General features: G+C 43.7%; 1 protein-coding gene across 1 annotated transcript in view; it reads right to left on the reverse strand.

Moving 5' to 3' along the window:
* The window catches only part of LOC136875737 (lipase 3), a 109,061-nt gene extending 88,934 nt beyond the window's left edge, over nt 1–20,127 (reverse strand). Inside the window, exon 1 of the mRNA XM_068228286.1 lies at nt 20,002–20,127. Within this exon, the coding sequence (XP_068084387.1) occupies nt 20,002–20,127 (126 nt within the window). The remainder of the gene's footprint in view (nt 1–20,001) is intronic.
* Between the last annotated feature and the right edge of the window lie 2,252 nt (nt 20,128–22,379).

The following is a 22,379-nucleotide window of genomic DNA, read 5'->3' on the forward strand; positions in this document are numbered from 1 at the left end:
GCAGCAGGTGTAGGGGCAGCAGCAATGCGAGAAAGAGTGTTCTTGATAAGTGAGATTAAACTTTTGATGGTTGGATCTGTGAGAAGTTTGAAAAGTTCTAGTATGTCAGAAGCGCTAGAGGTGGAGGTAAGGTTTAACGGAGCTTCCCTTTCTGGTAAGGGGGCCGTAGTTCCTGGTAGAAGAGGGAAGTCGGAAAGGGAAAGGTTTATCGGATTGGGAGTGGTGGTCTGATTTGACTCGGAGGGCTGGGGGTTCATTGCATTGGCGTAAGTTATGTTAGCTTTAAGTCTTGACGGAGGGGGACCGGAGGGGCCTTTGCGGGCAGAGGGGAGCCTGGAGTTGTGCAATTGCAGGAGTCGGAGGTAGTGACTACATCCTCGGTAGTTTGCGGTGTGTTGTTCACCGCAGTTGGCGCAGCGAGGCTTCTGGGAGCGGTCGCCTCTTTTGGGGCAGTCGTTGGTGGTGTGGTAGTCTCCGCAGATTACGCATCTTGAGAGGCAGTGACAACCTCCTGAGAGATGGCCGTAGCGCTGGCATTTGAAACACTGGACTGGACCAGAAGGGCTGTTATATTTCTCAATTTTGACGTCGGTGCGCAGGAGGTGCTTGATGTCGAAGATCTTAAGATCGTCGTCGTGGTCATCGAAGTAAGTGACCAGAAAGAGCGGGAGTTTCCTTTTGGTCTTCATGGACGTCATCTGGGCTACTGATGCTATGCGAAAACCAATGGACGATAATTCTTCGGCGATCTCTTCCAGGGATTGAGAGTGATGGAGGCCACGGATTACCACCTTCCTGTAGGCTTTGTCAACTAGGAGTCTAGTGTGATATTGCCCGTTGCATTTTCGGATGAGGGCTTTCAACGTTTCAAAGTCTTCTAAAGAGCGGGTTTGAACCCGGATGCCGTCGTGAAGTACTTTGATTGCGTATTCAATCTGATTTGCCTTCAGAAGGTCGGTGAATTGATTAATGTCCTTAACGTCCCTGACATAGACAGGGGGAATCTTGATTCTTGGAGTCCGGGAAGTCTGGGAGGAGTTTTGCGCAGGAGGGGATGAGTTAGAATCAGTTCTAGATTGCTGGAAAGAATTATTGTCAATGAGGGGAGGTGGGGGGGAAGAACGGGAGGGAGTGGAGGGCTTGACGGCGGGGGTTTTTGGGGGCGAAGTGGGGGGAGCAGAAGGTTTACTGAAGATATCAAATTTGTTGGACACAACCAGTGGTCTTGGTTTCACATCATGGCATTTCATACGTCTTCTTTGGGAACGTCCAGTGGGCGACGTAAATGAGTCATCAGAAGAACCATCCGTGGAGGCAGCATCATCGGAGTCTGGAGTGAGGTTGTCCAGGCTAACAGACTGGGTGGCCGGGGACCTGGCTCTTGACAACGGAGGTGGAAGCGAAGAAGATCTTATCCTCAAACAGGTGGCTGGAGGCGGCTCCGACTCAGGACCAGAATCGGGTGGATCAGCTGTAGTGGTGACCACCGAGGATGTAGGGGTGACAGAAGGGGGGGGAGGGGGGGGAGGTGACCGAGTCTTGCGTAGAAAAGGCGGGGTAATACTTGGAGGTACCTCAACTCTTAAACAATTGGTTGTCCTCTCGGGCATAATGCTCACTGCAGCAGGATTGGCGTTGGACAGCACACTTGGGCTGTTTCTATTAGGGTTTTTCATTTTGAAGATTCTTTGATTACAGGGGCCTGAAGGGCCTGAGGTGGAAGCAGACTGCAAAGAACCAGAAGGGTTCTTGCCAACTTTAGTCATGATAAGTAAGTTAGAATGAGAGATGAAAGTTAGCCCCTGCCAAGGCAGGGGCCTTAGTCACTAGGGCTGAGGGGGCAGCCAAAATAACAGCTATGCAGTCGGGCAGGGTGGAAAAGAGCGAGCAGCAGGGGGGGGAGTGTCAAACACCAGGAGTGGACTGTCAGAAAAGTGTCTTCCTGTTGTCGAGGTCGCACCAGGGCGAGTTTTTCTGGTAGTGGTTGGGGCCACTGACAGGATGCGAGCTGCGGTCAACAGGCGACACAAGTTACGAAGGCTGTCGGTACAGCAGAGAAAAGATTTAGCGGGGACCTGAGGCCGAAGCAGGACGCTAAGTGCTCAACCTACACTACCAGTCCTGCTACGGAGACCGGAGGGCTATAGCTGGACTATGGATTGAACCAGGTCCGCTATAAAGACAAATTGCTCTGGTCAGCCTGGAAACAGGCCGAGGATGGAGGGCTGGTGGCAGTCAGGAGGCTGCGACGAAGACGAAGTGCGAAGCGGAGACAAGAGCGGGTATGCAACCCGCAAGGCGAGGTGCAGGCGCAGGTAGGCAACCAGCAAGGCGAGGGTCGGGTGACCGTGGGTAGCAGGCGTGAAGTCACGTCCCAGTAGAGGTGAGTAGCCGTGAAGAATGGCCCGCAGGGGAGAGGCAGGTAGGCAACCAGCCCAACTACCAGTTGGAATACCTCCTCGCTTCTTATGAGTTCCGGGTAGGTGAAGTCAATTGAAGGCAGCAGTATCTGGCCGGGAGCGGCTTGGCAGTCCAGGCAAAGGCTGGGGACGACCGAGGAGACCACGAAGAATGCGCTGACACCAGTTAGCAGAGGCGGAGGCTGGGCAGAACGACGGAGAAGGCTCGGAGAACTGCTCAGTCCGGAGGCTACCAGGAGGGAAAATGATCAATCGTGGAAAATCGTATATATATATTCCAATATGGCAATCCACATCACATACGAGTGTTAAGCTATTAGGCCCAGTTAAGAATTGCTGGTATATCTAAACCACTGAGCGTATGTTGAACATTAAAGCTTGAAATTTTCTTCACCATACGGAAACGAAAAATAATTCATGCAGTAGAGGGTTGAGATTATTAATGGAATACATGTGAACATCTTTCAGCACTTGAAGTGAACGTCAGCACACACACATAAATAACACAACATAAATGCACTTGAAAGACATGCTGTTTGCTTTAAGTCCCACCAAGAGAGATAGGTCTTATGGCGACGATGGCAGAGGAAAGGCTTAGAAATGGGAATGAAACGGCTGTGGCCTTAAGTAAGGTACAGCCCCAGCATTTGCCTGGTGTGAAAATGGGAAACGACAGAAAACCATCTTCAGGGCTGCCGACAGTGGGGTTCGAACCCACTATCTCCCGGATGCAAGCTCACAGATACGCGTCTCTAACCGCATGGTCAACTCGTTCGGTGAAAGAAATTATATAGCTATTTTGTTTTACGTCGCACCAACACAGATAGGTCTTTTTTTTTTTTTTTTTTGCTATGGGCTTTACGTCGCACCGACACAGATAGGTCTTATGGCGACGATGGGATAGGGAAGGCCTAGGAGTTGGAAGGAAGCGGCCGTGGCCTTAATTAAGGTACAGCCCCAGCATTTGCCTGGTGTGAAAATGGGAAACCACGGAAAACCATCTTCAGGGCTGCCGATAGTGGGATTCGAACCTACTATCTCCCGGATGCAAGCTCACAGCCGCGCGCCTCTACGCGCACGGCCAACTCGCCCGGTCAGATAGGTCTTATGGCGACGAAGGGACGGGAAAGGCCTAGGAGTGGGAAAGAATCGGCCGTGGCCTTAATTAAGGTACAGCCCCGAGCATTTGCCTGGTGTGAAAATGGGAAACCACGAAAAACCATCTTCAGGGCTGCCGACAGTGAAAGAAATTAAAGCAGTGCTGATACTGTGTGTGTATATATATATATATATATATTCTCAAGTTATTAGTAAATACACGCCATGAGCATGATTAATTGTTTTCATTTGAACTGTAAAAATACCGGAAAAGTTCAAAAATGAAATTGAACACTCTTTTCAAATACTTCTTTATAAAGCCGGCAGCTCTTTCTTGCACATATTGTTTTTTATTCTTCCATTCTGTAAAACAAAATGCAGCTCAGATAGAAAACGTTTCTTGTCCACTGGTCATGTCTATTAAACTTCCATTTAGAACTTGACTTGAATGGTTGAGAACATCCAAGTTATTTTTCTTGAAGCCTGGTCTCCATCTCTTGTTTAAGTGTGGCAATAACAGAATCAGCATTGTAGCTTTGTAGTATTGTTGCAATGTCTCATATGGAGCTTTATTCCCACAACTTATTTTCGACGGATTGTTGCGTTTTCTTGGTAACTCTGCTGCTTTGAATTAAATCCACATTTCTCTGCTACAGTACCTCCGTGAAGAGATTGAACAATATTGAGTACATTTTCTTCACTATAAGATCGTAAAAATGTTTCTACATAAAGCTCACATTTTGACTTAGAATACTGCAATGAAGACAAAGGAAACTGGCACATATTAAACGTAAGAAAATGAATAAGGCCGGGAGCTTGCTTACCACTTAGCTATTAAAATACCGAAGAATGCAGCAAAACAGAACAGCCATTAAATATAACTGAAGGAGATGCAGTGTCTACTAGTCGGCATCTACGCGTACGGTAGGTAATTTGAAAATATGATAATCGTGAAAGTCGTGTAAAGCCATAGTTCACAGTCCGTGGCGTTCGCCGCCCATCCGTCAGATTTTTTTCGAATATTATTAGCGACATTTTAATTAGAATGGAGGGGTGAAAGGTAAAGTTGAACTATAAGATACATTATTTGTGTCATCATTCTATAGGTAGCCTATACAATTTTGCTGCGATCATTTTGTTTCATTGAACTAAATTAACCAGAGTAACGAAAAATATACTTGTAAAATATGTATTTCGATGTGTGTAATATTAAGAAAATTAGGTTTCATTCAAAATTTCGGTGGAGGGGTGTTACTGCCACCAATTTGCCCTCCCCCCCTCCCCCGAATTGCGCCTATGAATATAATCACTAACTAGGACAAATTCGTCGGGGATTTGCGGGCTTGGAAATAACATCAAACCATTTTTCAGTGATACCTCAAACACATGCGTGAACAGAACTTATATATTCAGTAGATACTGACAAATTTTGTCGACGAAACTTTTTTTAACAAGTTGTTTTACGTCGCACTGACACAGATAGGTCTAACGGCGACGATAGGATATGAAAAGGCTAGCAGTTGAAGGAATCTGCCGTGGCCGTAATTAAGGTATAGCCCCAGTGAGAAAATAGGACACCACGGAAAACTATCTTCAGGGCTATCAACAGTGGGGTTCGAACCCATTGTCACCCGATTGTAATCTCACAATTGCGCGACCCTAACCGCATAGCCAATTACTCTGCTCGAAAAGCTTTTGTCCATTTTGGTAAATAGAGATTTTTTGGAACTAGATCAGACAAATTTGCTGTTTACTGTAGTTTAGAGGTCAAAAATGTCCTATTCTGTAGATTTTCATGTATTATACAGGATGAAGCGTAATTCGCGCACTCGGGTGTCGCAGCGCGACTCCTCACATGCCAGCAATAAAAAAATGTCTCTTACAAAATTTCATCTTGCGAGTATATCCGGCAGATAAACGACGTTGAAAATTAGCAATCTGGCAACACTGTAACTACATGTATGGTAACTACCTCTGTCAGCAGACATTGCTCGTATTGTACAGTTGGTGCAATGGATAGAGTTTTGGGTTAGCATGCAGGAGGTCGAGTGGTCGATCCTGGGTTGAGCCGTATGTTTTTTATTTCCTAAATGTAGTCTAGGTGGTATGGTATCTGGCATCTTAATCGTCAACAGCGATTGCAGTGGGTCCTCTAGAAACCATTTGCACTTACATACTACGATCCTAGAAATGGACGAACAATCGTTTTCATTGGTCAGCTTTGAAAGGCGCCCTTTCCACGTCGTGGGCGTGAATTTATTCGCACCACTTCATCTACTAGATGTGAAACCTGTTTTCTTTGTACCATCCTCCAATGGTCCCATAGATTAGTCATCATCATCATCATCATCTGTTTACCCTCCAGGTTCGGTTTTTCCCTCGGACTTAGCGAGGGATCCCACCTCTACCGCCTCAAGGGCAGTGTCCTGGAGCTTCAGACTCTTGGTCGGGGGATACAACTGGGGAGTATGACCAGTACCTCGCCCAGGCGGCCTCACCTGCTATGCTGAACAGGGGCCATATGGAGGGATGGGAAGATTGTAAGGGATAGACAAGGAAGAGGGAAGGAAGCGGCCGTGGCCTTAAGTTAGGTACCATCCCGGCATTCGCCTGGAGGAGAAGTGGGAAACCACGGAAAACCACTTCCAGGATGGCTGAGGTGGGAATCGAACCCACCTCTACTCAGTTGACCTCCCGAGGCTGAGTGGACCCCGTTCCAGCCCTCGTACCACTTTTCAAATTTCGTGGCAGAGCCGGGAATCGAACCCGGGCCTCCGGGGGTGGCAGCTAATCACGCTAACCACTACACCACAGAGGCGGACCCCCATAGATTAGTACCAACTATTATTCTTGCCTCGTTCAGGTCCATTACATTTCGTTAGGGCCTTACGTTACCAGTAGGCCTAGCAACGTGCTCTGCGAAAAATGTCCAAACTCGGTTACAATTTGTATGTGTTATCACCATGGTCCCAATAATTCTGCCTTTCAGCATTGCGTGTTGCGCCTGGTAACCGCATGCTGTTTAGTACGTATCTCAGTGTATTATTATTATTATTATTATTATTATTATTATTATTATGTTGTAAATGTAGGATACATGTGACCTCAGAAACGGTGTCTTACTGTATCACAGTAGGTAATGTCAGATGGAAATGAGCAAATAAAAAATGCGCCCCAACCCAGGATCGAACCATCGACCTCCTGCATGTCAACCAAAAACTCTACCCACTGCACCAACTGTACAGCACGACAGGAGCGTGCTGACAGCGGTAGTTACCCTACATGTGGTTACAGTGTTGCCAGATTGCTATTCTTCAACGTCCGTTTTCTACCGGATATACTCGCAAGACGAAATTTTGTTAGAGACATTTTTTTTATTGCTGGCATGTGAGGAGTCGCGCTGCGACGCCCGAGTGCGCGAATTACGCTTCACCCTGTATAAATTGATACTGTCCCGAAGCAGAAGAAAATGACTTTGAATTTCAATATGGGCCGTACTGCATTCAGCTGTGAAAAAGAGAGTGGTTCTCTCAGCCCTGAAAGATTATTTTTCAATACTACGGCACCGTTTATTTAGGAACACATGAACTGTGCTGGTATACTTTGGCTTTTCGCGCACTTCCTCACTGGGGAAGTTTATATTCTCTGTCTGTGTTTGTTAGGCCATCAGTCCAGACGCAGGGTTGCCAGATTTCCGGATGGCAAATAAGGAACACTTCCATTTCCCTGCAATATAGCGCTAAATTAAGGCTCCATACCCATGATTAAGAGAAGAGACCAGGATTATATTAACAAATAAATGCCGGTACCGGTAATAATGTAACAGCGTAAGCGTGAAATATGTAGGTACTTAATTTATTACAAACTAATAATGCGTTAGTTTTTACCTTGAAATGAACATTTCACAAGTACTTGTCAATTGAAGATGCATCTTATCCATTTCCTTACAATTCTGACCATAGTTGAAGTATCAAATTATTATAATTAATGAACCACCTTTCCAATACACAAAATTTTAAGAACATCTAATTACCATATACTATTTTTAACATTTAAGCCATCCATTCCGTTTTACATTTTAAACAATTTGAATGATTAATATTTTTGTTTAATAGACATAAATAATCTTATTGATTATTTTTAAAGTGTTAAATTTATATATTTTTATCAATGTATATTAGACATTCTTTTGTGATATACACCAGGATCAGGGCCCTGACCCACCAATGATTTATGTTAACTATTGCTGATGATGCTCACAAAGTTGAGTGAAACATGTCCAATTTGTGATTAAATGGTTTCATCCTAAATATAAGGATTTTGTGTATTGGAAAGGTGGTTCATTAATTATAATAATTTGATACTCTGAACTCCAATACGGTTGGAAAATGAGATTTATAACTTGTAACATAGTTGAAGTACACAAGAACATTTTTATTAAATCTACTGAGCATCTGGTTCTATCATCACTCCATTTAATTACCATTAATGAAAATACTTTTTTCAGCATATGCCCACCAGTACCGCTAGCACACTGTCAGAGATGCTGTTCTCAACTGTAATGACTGATCATTGGTGAGAATATTTTGATCATAACCGCGCACTTTTTCGATACTATACTATTGTTTAAACCGTGATATTTTAAAGAAAACGGAACATCAGGCGTACGGTTTAAAGGGTGCACCGTAAGCGGAACAAAATGAGGAAAAACCGTATTGTTCGGGGCAAAACCGTACATCTGGCAACACCAGCCCAGAGAGAGGCCAGTTGGATCCTCAAATAGCACCACCAAAGGCTAAGCTGATGATGATGATGATGATGATGATGATGATGATGATGATGATGATGATGCTTGTCCTTTAAAGGAGCCTAACATCAAGGTCATCGGGCCCTAATGGTACGAAATGAAATAGCAACAAAAAGTTCAAAAAATCCACTGACCAAAATAAATAAAAATGTCATGAAAAATGAATGGAGGGACATGAACCCAAAAAAACAAGAAACATACAAACAAAATAACAGTGGATCCGACTCAAAGCGGTCATAAATAATAGTATTACTGACCAAAGGACCACGTATAAAGCACAGTCCTGAATCGATTATGCTTGATGTCTAAAGGGGTCCAAAAACCAGGTCTAAGTCCCCTCAGTAGGGTACATGTCGCGAGTAAAGTAGAACCATATTTCTCAAGCTGCGGTATTATCAAAGGTAGCGTAAACTCACGGTGTTCCAAACATTAAGGTATTACTCACAAGTATTTTTCGTCGTAAAGGTAACGCAGACCTATGGTGTTTCTCACACAATGGCGCTACTCATAGCCAACGCAAACCGATGAGGTCCCTCACCTAGGTGTACTAATCACGGGCGCCGGCATTCCCGTGGTGTTCCTCACATAGTGGGTACTAATCACTGGCAACGCCGACCCACGGTGTCGCCCATATAGTGGTACAACTCACAGGCAACGCCCAGACCCGTAATGTTGCTCACATGGGTACGACTCACGGGTACTGGAAAACCACACTGAACCCCGCTTGAGTGCTACGAATCACAAAACTATTCGGTACCTAACAGAATGGTACTGCTCGCAAGTAAAAGCGACCCATGGTGTTCCGCGCGTGATGGTACAAATCAAAAGTAGTTTCATCCCTCGCTCGCCCCTTTTAGTCGCCTTTTACGACAGGCAGGGGATACCGTGAGTGTATTCTTCGTCGGCGTCCCCCACCCACAGGGGGTCAAAGGCTAAGCATTTATAGAAAAACCACAAAAACCAATAGCAGCACCAAAATGAGGCGTACTAGGCAAGACGAGAAGTGAGGTAGTTTGTCATTGCTTTCCTCACTGGGCCAGACAGTGCTATTGTAGCACAACTAACCCTATGAATAACACCTTTCATAACACGCAGACACTATTTGTGCTCCGAATGTCATTTAGCACTATCCATATCCAGGATTGGACAAGCAAAAAATATGTTCAATACCATGAGGACCTTATTCACCAGCCGAGAACTCAACCTCCAGCTCAGAGTTCGAATGCCACGGTGTTATGTCTTTCCTGTCCTTCTGTATGGTTTCGAAGGGTGGACGCTTAGCCCTTTATTGGAGAAGCGTATTGAATCTTTTGAAATGTACTTATACAGAAGAATACTCCGAATATCTTGGGTAGAAAAGAAGACAAATGAAGAACTCCTCAACATCTTGAACAAGAAGAAAGAGCTTCTCATAACCATCAAGGAGCGTAAGCTCAGCTACCTCGGGCACATCATGAGAGGTGAACGATACGAACTTCTCCGACTGATCATTCAAGGGAATATTGACGGGAAAAGATCTGTGGGAAGACGGAGAAATTCCTGGCTGAAAGACTTGCGGCGGTGGTATGGACATACGTCGATAGAAATTTTCCGTGCTGCCGTTTCGCGTGTAATCATAATCAATTGGATCGCCAAGCTTCGAAGGGAGACGGCGTCATAAGAAGAAGAAGAAGAAGATCCACACCCCAGTAGATTCCATATTGTCACAGTCATGGACGAGACTGGGACTTCAGTGGAAGCTACACTTTGCTCTGGCCTGTGCCAAGAGACAGTATTGCATCCATCAATAAATGATGGCAGGCAGGTTTTTATTCTAGTGTACAATAAATAGTAGACTGTATAATTTCATACATTTAACTGATGATGATGATGATGATGATGATGATGCTTGTTCTTTTTTTTGCTAGGGGCTTTACGTCGCACCGACACAGATAGGTCTTATGGCGACGATGGGATAGGAAAGGCCTAGGAGTTGGAAGGAAGCGGCCGTGGCCTTAATTAAGGTACAGCCCCAGCATTTGCCTGGTGTGAAAATGGGAAACCACGGAAAACCATCTTCAGGGCTGCCGATAGTGGGATTCGAACCTACTATCTCCCGGATGCAATGTCACAGCCGCGCGCCTCTACGCGCACGGCCAACTCGCCCGGTGCTTGTTCTTTAAAATGGCCTGACATCTAGGTCATCGGCACCTAATTATTCGAATTGAGTCAAAATATAATTACAATTTTAAAATCCAAAACTCATCCACTGACCAGAATTCCAAACTTGATGATGAAGAATAAAGGACGACTATCAATGTAAAACAATCAGCGGAACCAACTCACAATATTACAATTTTAAAAAAAAATTCCAAAATCAATCCACTGACTAGAATTCAATAAGAGGGCGGTGAACAATGGTTATGAACTTTAAACAATCAGTGGATCCGACTCGCAATGCCCGACCTTCCCAAAAACTAACGTAAAACAACGGTATACACTGACCAAGGGGCTGCTTCCAAAGCACAATCCTGAATCGGCGATGCTTGTTGTTTAAAAGGGGACCAAAATCCAGGTCAACGGCCCCTCATAATGTTACTTATCATCTGTAAAGTAGAACCATGGTTTTCTCGTGTAGCGGTACTAATCACAAGTAACGTGCACTCACGGTGTTCTTCACATTGGGGTACTACTCACAGGTAAAGCAGACCTATGGTGTTTCTCACATAACGGCGCCACTCATAAGCAACGCAAACCCACGGCGTCGCTCATAGAGTGGTACCAATCACAGGCAACGCACAGACCCGTGGTGTTCCTCGAAACGCAGGCCCATGGTGCCCACAACCAGATGATGAAACACTCCAGCAAGTGTAGCCTTCTCTTTCCACCTTGTGGTGTTCCGACCGAACCTGGACAGAGTGGCGGATACTATACTCCGCACGGCCTTACTTCTAAATTGAAGTTTCGAAAAACAAATGAGCATCGCCTTCCCTCTGTTGCCAGCGCGCTACGCTTGCGAGAACAGCTGATGCAATATGACCGCGGTAAACTGCCCTTTTAAATTGTAATACAGTACTCAGAAAAACGAATGAATATGGATTGAAAACAAATTCACAAGAACTACTCTTTCTAACAATATCTGGCACTAAAAGAGAATATATTATGAACAATAAAAGAGAATGAGGAAATAGTACATCACTAACGACTAATGGCTGGCACAGGTAGGAGGTTATGACCTACAAAGGGAACACTCTACTGATATCAGAGTCACTGAAACCCTTCAACAATATGAAAAACACACTAAATATTGAAGGAAAATGCAAAAGATCGCGAACCGTACCGAATATCATACACGCTGAGCGAGATAGGTTAACCACGTGGCGAATGTAAATATTAGAGTTGGCAACTGGGTTTCGAGATCGTGCTCTGCCGATATAAATCGATATGAATGGCAGCTTGGGATTGGTTGGATGTCTATGCTTCAGCGCATAACCACCAGACAGAGCCAAAATCTGCTAAAACGTCAATTTAGAAGTAGAGCCGTACGGAGTTTATACATGGGTATTGTAAACCCATAGTGATCCACACACAGACCGATGGTATTCCTCACATAGTGGTACTAATCGCAAGAAAAGTAGACTCATTGTGTTCCTCATGTGATGGTACTAATCATAGGTAATCTCATGGGTTCAAAATTCAACATCACTTGGTCGCCCCTTTTAGCCGGCTCTTAAGACAGGCAGGGGATACCGTGGGTTTATTCTTTGTCTGCTTCTCCCGCCCACAGGGGTTACACATTTAACTAATGTCAGTAAAATTTCGTCAACATAGGCAATATATAAAACCAAACCCCATGGAGCAACAGCCCCGAAGACCCATGGCTTGCCAACCGACCGCTGCTCTGCCCTAATGCCTGCAGATTACAAGGTGTCGTGTGGTCAGCACGACGAATCCTCTCGCTAAACAACATATAGTTATGAAAAATGAGAATAGTAAATTAGAAGTGTGTGCTATACTTAAAATTAAAGCAAAATCTTTCGGACGGAGCTCTGTTGATGGTCATAGCCGCAGGTTTTGATATAGAATACCTACCACGTGATTAGTATTGTCAAAATGAAGTATCTAGACAGTATTTGCTCAAAATGTTCCCAGCACTGTGACAGTACATGTGTTCGGCTGGGCTGGGCTCCAATAACGCAGAATTCACGTCAAGACGCTTGACCACTTTAACTTTGAGAAGCTCCGAATGAGCTTTTTGATGACCGGCACTCACGATTTTGGACGTTTTGGGATGCTGAAAAGCTGCTCTATCGACTGAAATGCGTTTTGGATAATTTTGAAGCTAGTTATTATCCATATGGCACGACAATTTGCAAAAGAAAATCTTTCTTCGCACCACAGCTTTTTTAAATGTTCACTATTTGATTTCTCGCCATATACTTGTAAAACGTCCGCCTCTGTGGTGTAGTGGTTAGCGTGATTAGCTGCCACTCCGGAAGGCCCGTGTTCGATTATCGGCTCAGCCACAAAATTTGAAAAGTTGTACGAGGGCTGGAATGGGGTCCACTCAGCCTCGGGAGGTCAACTAAGTAGAGGGGGTTCGATTCCCACCTCAGTCATCCTCGAACAGGTTTTGCGTGGTTTCTCATTTCTCCTCCAGGCAAATGCCGGGATGGTACCTAACTTAAAACCACAGCAGCTTCCTTCCCTTTTCCTTGTTTATCCCTTCCGATCTTCCCTCCCCCACAAGGTCCCTGTTCAGCACAGCAGACAAGGCCGCCTGAGCGAGGTACTGGTCCTCCTCACCAGCTGTATCCTCCGAGCCACAGTCTCACGCTCCAGAACACTGCCCCTGAGGTGGTAGAGGTGGGATCCCTCGTCGAGTCCGACGGAAAAACCAACCCTGGAGGGTAAATGGATTAAGAAAGAAAGAAAGAAAGAAAGAAAGAAAGAAAGAAAGAAAGAAAGAAACTTATAAAACTCAGTGAAGCAAATCGAACAATAGCACACACGACGTTTGTTCTACTAGAGTGCATAACTTCACTAATTGTTACCCGCGCGGCATGGACATTTTACCTTTTTTTTTTCCTTTTTTTTTTTTTCTATTGGCTTTACGTCGCACCGACACAGATATGTCTTATGGCCCACGATGGAACCGGAAAGGGCTAGGAGTGGGAAGGAAGCGGCCGTGGCCTTAATTAAGGTACAGCCCCAGCATTTGCCTGGTGTGAAAATGGGAAACCATGGAAAACCATCTTCAGGGCTGCCGACAGTGGGGTTCGAACCTTCTATCTCCCGAATACTGGATACTGGCGGACATTTTAGCATTTCACCCGATCACATCATACCGAGGTGAAGATCTTATTACTAGATACACTGGCCCTTATTCTTTACAATGAGATATTGAATACTGTCATCACACATGTTTTCTAGAACCAATTGCTATTTTTAAATATTCGTCCTTTTATAACGTTCACCGTCCAAAGCATGGTTCCGGAATTATAGATTTATTCTAGGTAAAAATTAAAAATGATTTCTGCAGTGTGATTCAAAGCACGAGTGACAAAGGACATAAGTCCAGCACCGTTCTGACTTCGCTACGCAGGCTTTCTTGCATTGCTTGCTTACTTTTCAGTACAAATTTTTCGCGTGGCCAATACTAACGAGAATCTGTCGCGTGTCTGTATTTGACAATTGGAACTACAAAATGTAAGTTTGAGGAGCCTCCGATGCGCAGGTGGCAGCGCGCCGGCCTCTCACCGCTGGGGTCCGAGGTTCAAAGCCCGATCACCCTATGCGAGACTTGTGCTGGGCAAAGCGGAGGCGCGACAGGTTTTCTCTGAGTACTCCGTTTTCCCTGGCATCTTTCATTCCAACCACACTCTCCAATGAAGTTGTATCAGTCAGTTATAAATCATTGCCCCAGAGGAGTGCGAGAGGTTTCGTCAGCCGACACAATTCCTATCCACGCCGCTAGATGGGGCTTCATTCATTCCATTCCTGACCCGGTCGAATGACTGGAAACAGGCTGTGGATTTGTTCATGTGAAAGTTTGAATCTCATCAATGTCACACTTGCTGATGTTCCCTTGTTAGACAAACTAGAACAACAACAACAACAACAATGTATTGAGAGAAAGTGTAACCGCTGTCGTTACTTGTCGCCTGCTCACTTGGCGGTGTTCCAGTTTTATCTTAACATCTTAGATATCTATCGCCGTGACCTCGACATACACCACTAGTGAAATATTCAGTGGGTGTCAAACCAGTTTGATAATGCAATACTCCGTAAGACTGTTCACAGCACGGAACTATTTCGCATGCAACTGGCCATTAGTTCACAAGTATAACTCGTGTCCACTATTACAATTAGGAGGTAAAAAGTAAGCAAGCGAGCTTGTAGTCTTATATAGTGATTATAGTTAACTCCAGTTCTTCGTGCAATATATCCACGGGGATGATGATGATGATGAAGATTGTTTTTCAAAGTGCCTAACAGGTAGGTCAACGGCCTGTACCGACGAGGTGCAAAGAAATGAAACGGTAATTAAAACTTCATAATGTAGGAAAGGAAAGACAGCTGATTCAGAAAGTGATGGAACCAACTAGAGGGAAAAATATCCTGGATGTGGTGCTGGTAAAACCAGATGAGCTCTATAGAGAAACTGAAGTAATAGATGGTACGAGTGATCATGAAGCTGTTTTTGTCGTAGTTAAAAATAAATGTGATAGAAAGGAAAGTCTTAAAAGTAGGACTATTAGGCAGTATCATATGGCTGATAAAGCAGGCATGAGGCAGTTTCTAAAACAGTAACTATGATCGGTGAAAAACAGTAAATAAAAATCTAAACAGACTCTGGGATGGGTTTAAAGTAATTGTTGAGAAAAGTGAAAACAGGTTTGTACCTTTAAAAGTGGTAAGGAATGGTAAAGACCCACCTTATTATAATACAGAAATAAAGAGACTAAGACGGAAGTGCAGACTGGAAAGAAATAGGAGTTAGAAATGGCTGTGGAAGTAAGGAGAAATTGAAGGAATTTACTAGGAAATTGAATCTAGCAAAAAGGGCAGCTAAGGATAACATGATGGCAAGCATAATTGGCAGTCATACAAATTTTAGTGAAAAATGGAAGGGTATGTATAGGTATTTTACGGCAGAAACAGGTCACAAGTAGGACATACCAGGAATAATTAATGAACAAGGGAAGTGTGTATGTGAGGATATTCAAAAGGCAGAAGTATTCAGTCAGCAGTATGTAAATATTGTTGGTTGCAAGGATAATGTCCACATAGAGGAAGAGGTTAATGCTAAAGAAGTATTAAAATTTACATATGACAACAATGGCATTTACAATAAGGTACAAAATTTGAAAACTAGAAAAGCAGCTGGAATTGATAAGATTTCTGGGGATATACTAAAGACAATGGGTTGGGATATAGTACCATATCTGAAGTACTTATTTGATTATTGTTTGGTCGAAGGAGCTATCCCCGATGAATGGAGGGTTGCTATAGTAACCACTGTGTATAAAAGAAAGGGTGATAAACATAAAGTTGAAAATTACAGGCCAGTAAGTTTGACATGCATTGCATGTAAGCTTCGGGAAGGCATTCTTTCTGATTGTATTAGACATGTTTGCGAAATTACTAACAGGTTCGATAGAAGGAAGTTTATAGGAAAGGTTATTCCACTGAAGCTCAAGCAAGTTATAGCAGATGTCCTGGATTCAGGAGGTCAAATGGACTGTATCGCGATTGAGCTGTCTAAGGCATTTGATAGGGTGGATTATGGGAGACTACTAGCAAAAATGAGTGCAATTGGACTAGACAAAAGAGTGACTGAATGGGTTGCTCTATTTCAAGAAAATGTATTTCAGAGAATTAGAGTAGGCAAAGCTTTATCTGATCCTGTAAGAATTAAGAGGGGAATTCCTCAAGGCAGTATTATTGGACCTTTATGCTTTCTTATATATATAAATGATATGAGTAAACAAGTGGAATCAGAGGTAAGGCTTTTTGCGGATGATGTTATTCTGTATAGAGTAATAAATAAGTTACAAGATTGTGAGCAACTGCAACGTGACCTCGATAATGTTGTGAGATGGACAGCAGGCAATGGTATGTTGATAAACGGGTTTAAAGTCAGGTTGTGAGTTTCACAAATAGGAAAAGTCCTCTCAGTTTTAATTACTGCGTTGATGGGGTGAAAGTTCCTTTTGGGGATCATTGTAAGTATCTAGGTGTTAATATAAGAAAAGATCTTCATTGGGGTAATCACATAAATGGGATTGTAAATAAAGTGTACAGATCGCTGCACATGGTTATGAGGGTGTTTAGGGGTTGTAGTAAGGATATAAAGGAGAGGGCATATAAATCTCTGGTAAGACCCCAACTAGAGTATGGTTCCAGTGTATGGGACCCTCACCAGGATTACCTGATTCAAGAACTGGAAAAAATCCTGAGAAAAGCATTTCGATTTATTCTGGGTGATTTCCGACAAAAGAGTAGCGTCACAAAAATGTTGCAAAATTTGGGCTGGGAAGACTTGGGAGAAAGGAGACGAGCTGCTCGACTAAGTAGTATGTTCCGAGCTGTCAGCGGAGAGATGGCGTGGTATGACATTAGTAGACGAATAAGTTTGAGTGGCGTTTATAAAAGTAGGAAAGATCACAATATGAAATTAAAGTTGGAATTCAAGAGGACAAACTGGGGCAAATATTCATTTATAGGAAGGGGAGTTAGGGATTGGAATAACTTACCAAGGGAGATGTTCAATAAATTTACAATTTCTTTGAAATCATTTAAGAAAAGTCTAGGAAAACAACAGATAAGGAATCTACCACATGGGCGACTGCCCTAAATAGAGATAAGTATTGATTGATTGATTGATTGATTGATTGATTGATTGATTGATTGATTGATTGATTGATTGATTGATTGATTGATTGATTGATTGATTGATTGATTGATTGATTGATCCACTGACTACAATCTAAAACGAATGATGATGAAAAAATGACCATGAATCAAAAGCAATCAGTGGATCCATTTCGCAATGCCTTATTTTTGAGATGATTCCTGTTTTGCCATTATAAAGGGTCCAATATCCAGGTCAGACAGCCACAGGAATGCATTATACAGGGTTAAAATTCCATAACTCAGTCATAAATCGAACTTGTGGAACTCCATGATGTGAGGATCAGAGGGGCATGATAGCCTGGTGGCGTTGCCACTGGTTTCTTACCAAGGCGGATGGGGTTCGAATCCCGGACAATTCGCGTGGGAATTTCGTAATGAAAAATAATTTCCCTGTGAGTCGGATTCCACGTATAACTGGACGTCCCGTGGCTATCACAATTTTTAGAGTAAGAAAAAGCTTTCAAGCATTTCGTACATTTTTGAAGATCAGAACGGTTACCATTCAGCCTCGAAACCAGACTACTACAGCAAATAAAACACACAATTCCGAGTTACTAACCCAACCTTCACCGCATCTGCAGGTAGGAAATCAACCGCGCCAAAGTGCGGCACCCAATTCGTAGGGTCACACTTAACTAACGACTGCAGTTTCCTACAACTGATCCAGGAATGAAACTGTGGACTAACCATTCCTCCTCGTTCCGGGGAAATATTTAATTGCATTAGTATAATTTTTGTCTTCTCCCGTATCTAAAGCGCCTAACAAAGTAATCTAACGCTTAAATGTGCAATTTATTATATCTCTCAAATGTGATGGTTTTATCATTCCAAAAGTAATGCATTAATATCAGAAACATATTTTAGTCCGCCTCTGTAGTGTAGTGGTTAATGTGTTTAGCTGCCATCCCCGGAGGCCCGGGTTTGATTCCCGGCTCTCCTACGAAATTTGAAAAGTGATACGAGGGCTGGAACTGGGTCCACTCAACGTCAGGAGGTCAACTGAGTAAAGGTGGGTTCGATTCCCACGTCAGCCATCCTGAAAGTGGTTTTCCGTGGTTTCCCACTTCTCCTCCAGGCAAATGCCACGATGGAACTTAACATAAGGCCAGGGCCACTTCCTTCCCTCTTCCTTGTCTATCCCTTCCAATCTTCCCATCCCCTGTTCACCATAGCAGGTGAGGCTGCCTGAGCGAGGTACTGGTCATCCTCCCCAGTTATATCCCCCGACCCAAAGTCTCACGCTCCAGGATACTGTCCTTGAGGTGGTAGAGGTGGGATCCCTCGCTGAGTCCGAGGGGAAAACCAATCCGGGATGGTAAGCAGATTATAAAAGAGAGAAAAATGTTTTAAAATATATTTGTCAAAATAACTTTTATTTATGTGGATCAGTCAATTGTAAAGACTTTTGAATGTTTACATACACCTATATACAAAGCTGTACGATTACTGTATCTATTGCCACACTTCAGTGTTATAGATGCCCTTGCTCATGGATTCTCTGAAGTAAAGAATATTTTATTTGTTTTACCTTAGCTGTTTAAAGTTTATATCAGTCCAGCTGATTATCAAGAAAAATCATTAATTTTTAATTCACTAGTGATTCCTAGCGAGTTCATCTGCAAGGTAGAAGTAAATGAACACTTGTAAAATCGTAAAGCAATTATTACAAGAAAGAACATCCTCCTGTGCACATATACAAAGCTGTGCATTTAAGGGCTAATCATGTTCTAAACGGAACTGCTTCTGTGGATCAGTGGTAGAGTGTCGGCCTCCGAATCCTAAGATAGCGGGTTTAAATCTGGCAGAGGTAGTCGGATTTTTGAAGGATGGCAAAATTCCTTTCGTCACTCCATATCGTACGATGTCGGCATGTAAAATATCTCTGGTGACACGTTTGGTGTTTACCCGACAAAATTGATTAAAATCTCAGCCATGGACGCCCAAGAGAGTTTCGTTTTACTCGGTCTGCCATCTAATGGGCTTAGACTAAAACGGAACGTCGAAATTGACGGGTAGACAGCCAGATGGCGTCAAATTGAAATGTCTGCTCCTGGTAGCTTAGGTCGTACAATTATTATTATTATTATTATTATTATTAAGGAGGAGAACTAACTGGTGTATATAGTTATATGTCTGGAGAAATTACTACTTCTACCATTTATTTCCCACATCCTAGTGGGGTGCTGGGTACTAACTGTGTCACACATTTGTACTGGGCCAAGTTTTATGGCTGGATGCCCTTTCTGACGTCAACTTCATAGAGAGGGATGTCTTTATTATTGGGTGTTGTGTGTAATTAAAGTAAACTTGTGTCCTCATCACAAGGAGGTGCAACTCTTTTCAGGCACTCGCACTGAAGGTGAGAAGGTGAGTTGCATGTATCATTTCAACCCAATACCGGCCCTCCTTCTATTCTTACATTTCTGGCAGTACTGGAAATCGAAGCCGGGCTCTCGAGGAGGACAACTAATAACACTAAACGTTACGCTATGGAGGATGACCGTTTATAATTGAAGACCCCAGTTAGGAGAACTCACCAGTAATGGTTAATATTCCAGACCGGACTGCGAATGGAACTCTGAACCGAAGGCCACTAAGATGACCATTCAACCAGGGAACCGTACAAAATCATTTACTAACTTTTAAAATATTCTGAGAAAGGAGAAGTATGTCTGGAACATGGTTGAGAGAAATTACAGTATGCATACAAATCAAGAATAACAGACTTTCATGCGAGTTTAAAATAGAAAACTTTCTGAAGTACATCAGGTTACTTACCGCTTTCATGAAGAGTTCTGGTGCAAAATGGTGAGCCTTCTGGATCACCCTCTCATCAACTACTTTTTGTCCGTACACTCTAGTCGCAGTGATCACAAGAATGCAGACTGCAACACACCACGCCATATTCACCTAAGGAAAACACGATAATTTAAGATTCGGGTGATCAATTTTCGGGATATTTTTAAGAGCAAACTCTTTTTCTACAACTGACTTTACGTCGCACCGACACACATAGATCTTAGAAAGGCTATAGCTTAGGAAAGGGCTAGGAGGTGGAAGGAAGCGACCGTGCCTTAATGTTCAACCCAAGTATTTTCCTGGTGTGGAAAGGGAAACCACACAAAACCATTTCCAGGTCTGCCGAAAGTGGGGTTCGAACTAGAACAAACAATAAACACCAGATTTACTGAGTAAATTTTAGATGAATTTATAATGATGATGATGATGATGATGATGATGATGATGATGATGATGATGTTTGTTGTTTAAGGGGTACCAGCTGGAACGAAAAGACATGATGATTAAATTTTTTAAATATATCCACTGACTAGAATTTAAAACAAAGTTTGATGAAAAATGATTATGAAATTAAAATAATCGGAGAATAAAATTCGCAGTACCTTATTTTCTGATAAAATGAAATAGAATAATTTGCAATGGAATAAGTCGTTGCCTTGAAGTGCAGATATATATAAATCATTCAGGTTAGACATTAAATTAATAATTAAAAACACAAACACCACCTAACATACAGTCAGTGGGATAAAAGTGTAGTTAAAAAATACACTAATAGAAATTATACTTTTACACGCGATAAAAAAGGCCACTATCCCCCATAAAACGGATGACGAGGTTTGCTGACTGATCATCATCTCGTAGGATGAGGGAAATGACACTCGAGAGTTGTAGACCACGGCGCAGATCGGCCAAGTCCACGCACTCCGTAAGGATGTGTACCAGGGTTAGATGACCACCACTAGTGCACACCAAGGGAGCGTTCACCCTTCAGTAGGTAGGAGTGCGTTACTATGCCGTGATCGATCCGAAGACGACAAAATACCACTGCTTCTCTCCGAAAATCCCGAAACGAAGTCTTACATACCTTCGTAGTTCCTTTATATCGCTCTCAGCTTATTTGGAAGTGGAGTGGCCTGCCACTCCATCTCCCAATGGGACATAACCAAATGCCTGTGCTGAGAGCGAATATCACTGGCTGGAACCCTGTAAGGCAACGGGAGCAATATAACAGCCTTCTCGACAGCCTTATCAGCTAACTCGTTTCCCTCTACACCCATGTGGCATGGGAGGCGCATAAACGTAGTTCTGTTGTCGGCATCCGAACATCCGGCCAGCAGGTCCTGGATCCGCTGCATCATGGTGCCGAGGGAAACACGTAGCTGTAGATTGTAGTACGTTCAAGGAGTCGGCACACAGCAGAAAGTGCCGACGCTCATCGGACAGCGTATACCGCAGAACTTCACAAATGGCATAGAGCTCTGCTGTGTACACACTACAGGCTTCCGGGAGAGGAAAAAGAAACCTAGTATTGTCGAAAACGAACGCACAGTCTACTCCCGCTTCTGCTCTCGAACCATCCGTGAAAGCAACCGAATCAGGATGCCGGCCAACAATGGACAGAAAGAGTCTCCGATAAATGGAGGGGTCCGTATTCTCCTTCGGGCCAGTGTGCAAATGTAGAATGAATTCAGGTCGTCGTATTATCCAAGGAGGTAGCCTTCTTGGTCGTCTGACAAGGCACAGGAGATGTTAGTTGTTTGCCAGTACCAGGTCGACCAAGGGTAACCACCACACAGCAGGACCGATATCTGGCCTTAACCACCCGACGAAATCGGAGTGCACCTGCAAGACAATTGTTGGCGGAGCTTGCAGCCGTCTCAGGGGTTGCCGTTTCCCGGCAAACTGTGTACTGGAGGCTCAGAACAGCAGGGCTGTTTATCCGACGTCCAGTGGTGTGCGTCCCACTCTCTCCAGCACAGAGACGGGCCCGTTTACTGTGGAGCCGTCGACATCGAAACTGGACCATGAATGAATGGAGGCATGTGCTCTTCACAGATGAATACCGCTTCAGTTTGCAGAACGATTCCCGTCGCACATTAATCTGGAGAGAACCGGGTAGCCAATACAATCACAGGAACATCGTGGAATGGGACCAGTATAGTGGTGGTGGTGGCGTCATGTTGAATGGCCGTACGGACATTCACATCTTCATGGGTGGTCCGAGGAATACTGTTAACGCTCGGAGATATAGGGATGAGGTACTGAAACCACATGTGCGACTCTTCAGAGGTGCGGCTGGTCCAGACTTCCTTTTAATGGACGATTATGCCCGACCACACCGCGCTGCTCTGGTTGGT

This window comes from Anabrus simplex, chromosome 6, assembly GCF_040414725.1.
Source record: "Anabrus simplex isolate iqAnaSimp1 chromosome 6, ASM4041472v1, whole genome shotgun sequence".
Lineage (NCBI taxonomy): Eukaryota > Metazoa > Arthropoda > Insecta > Orthoptera > Tettigoniidae > Anabrus > Anabrus simplex.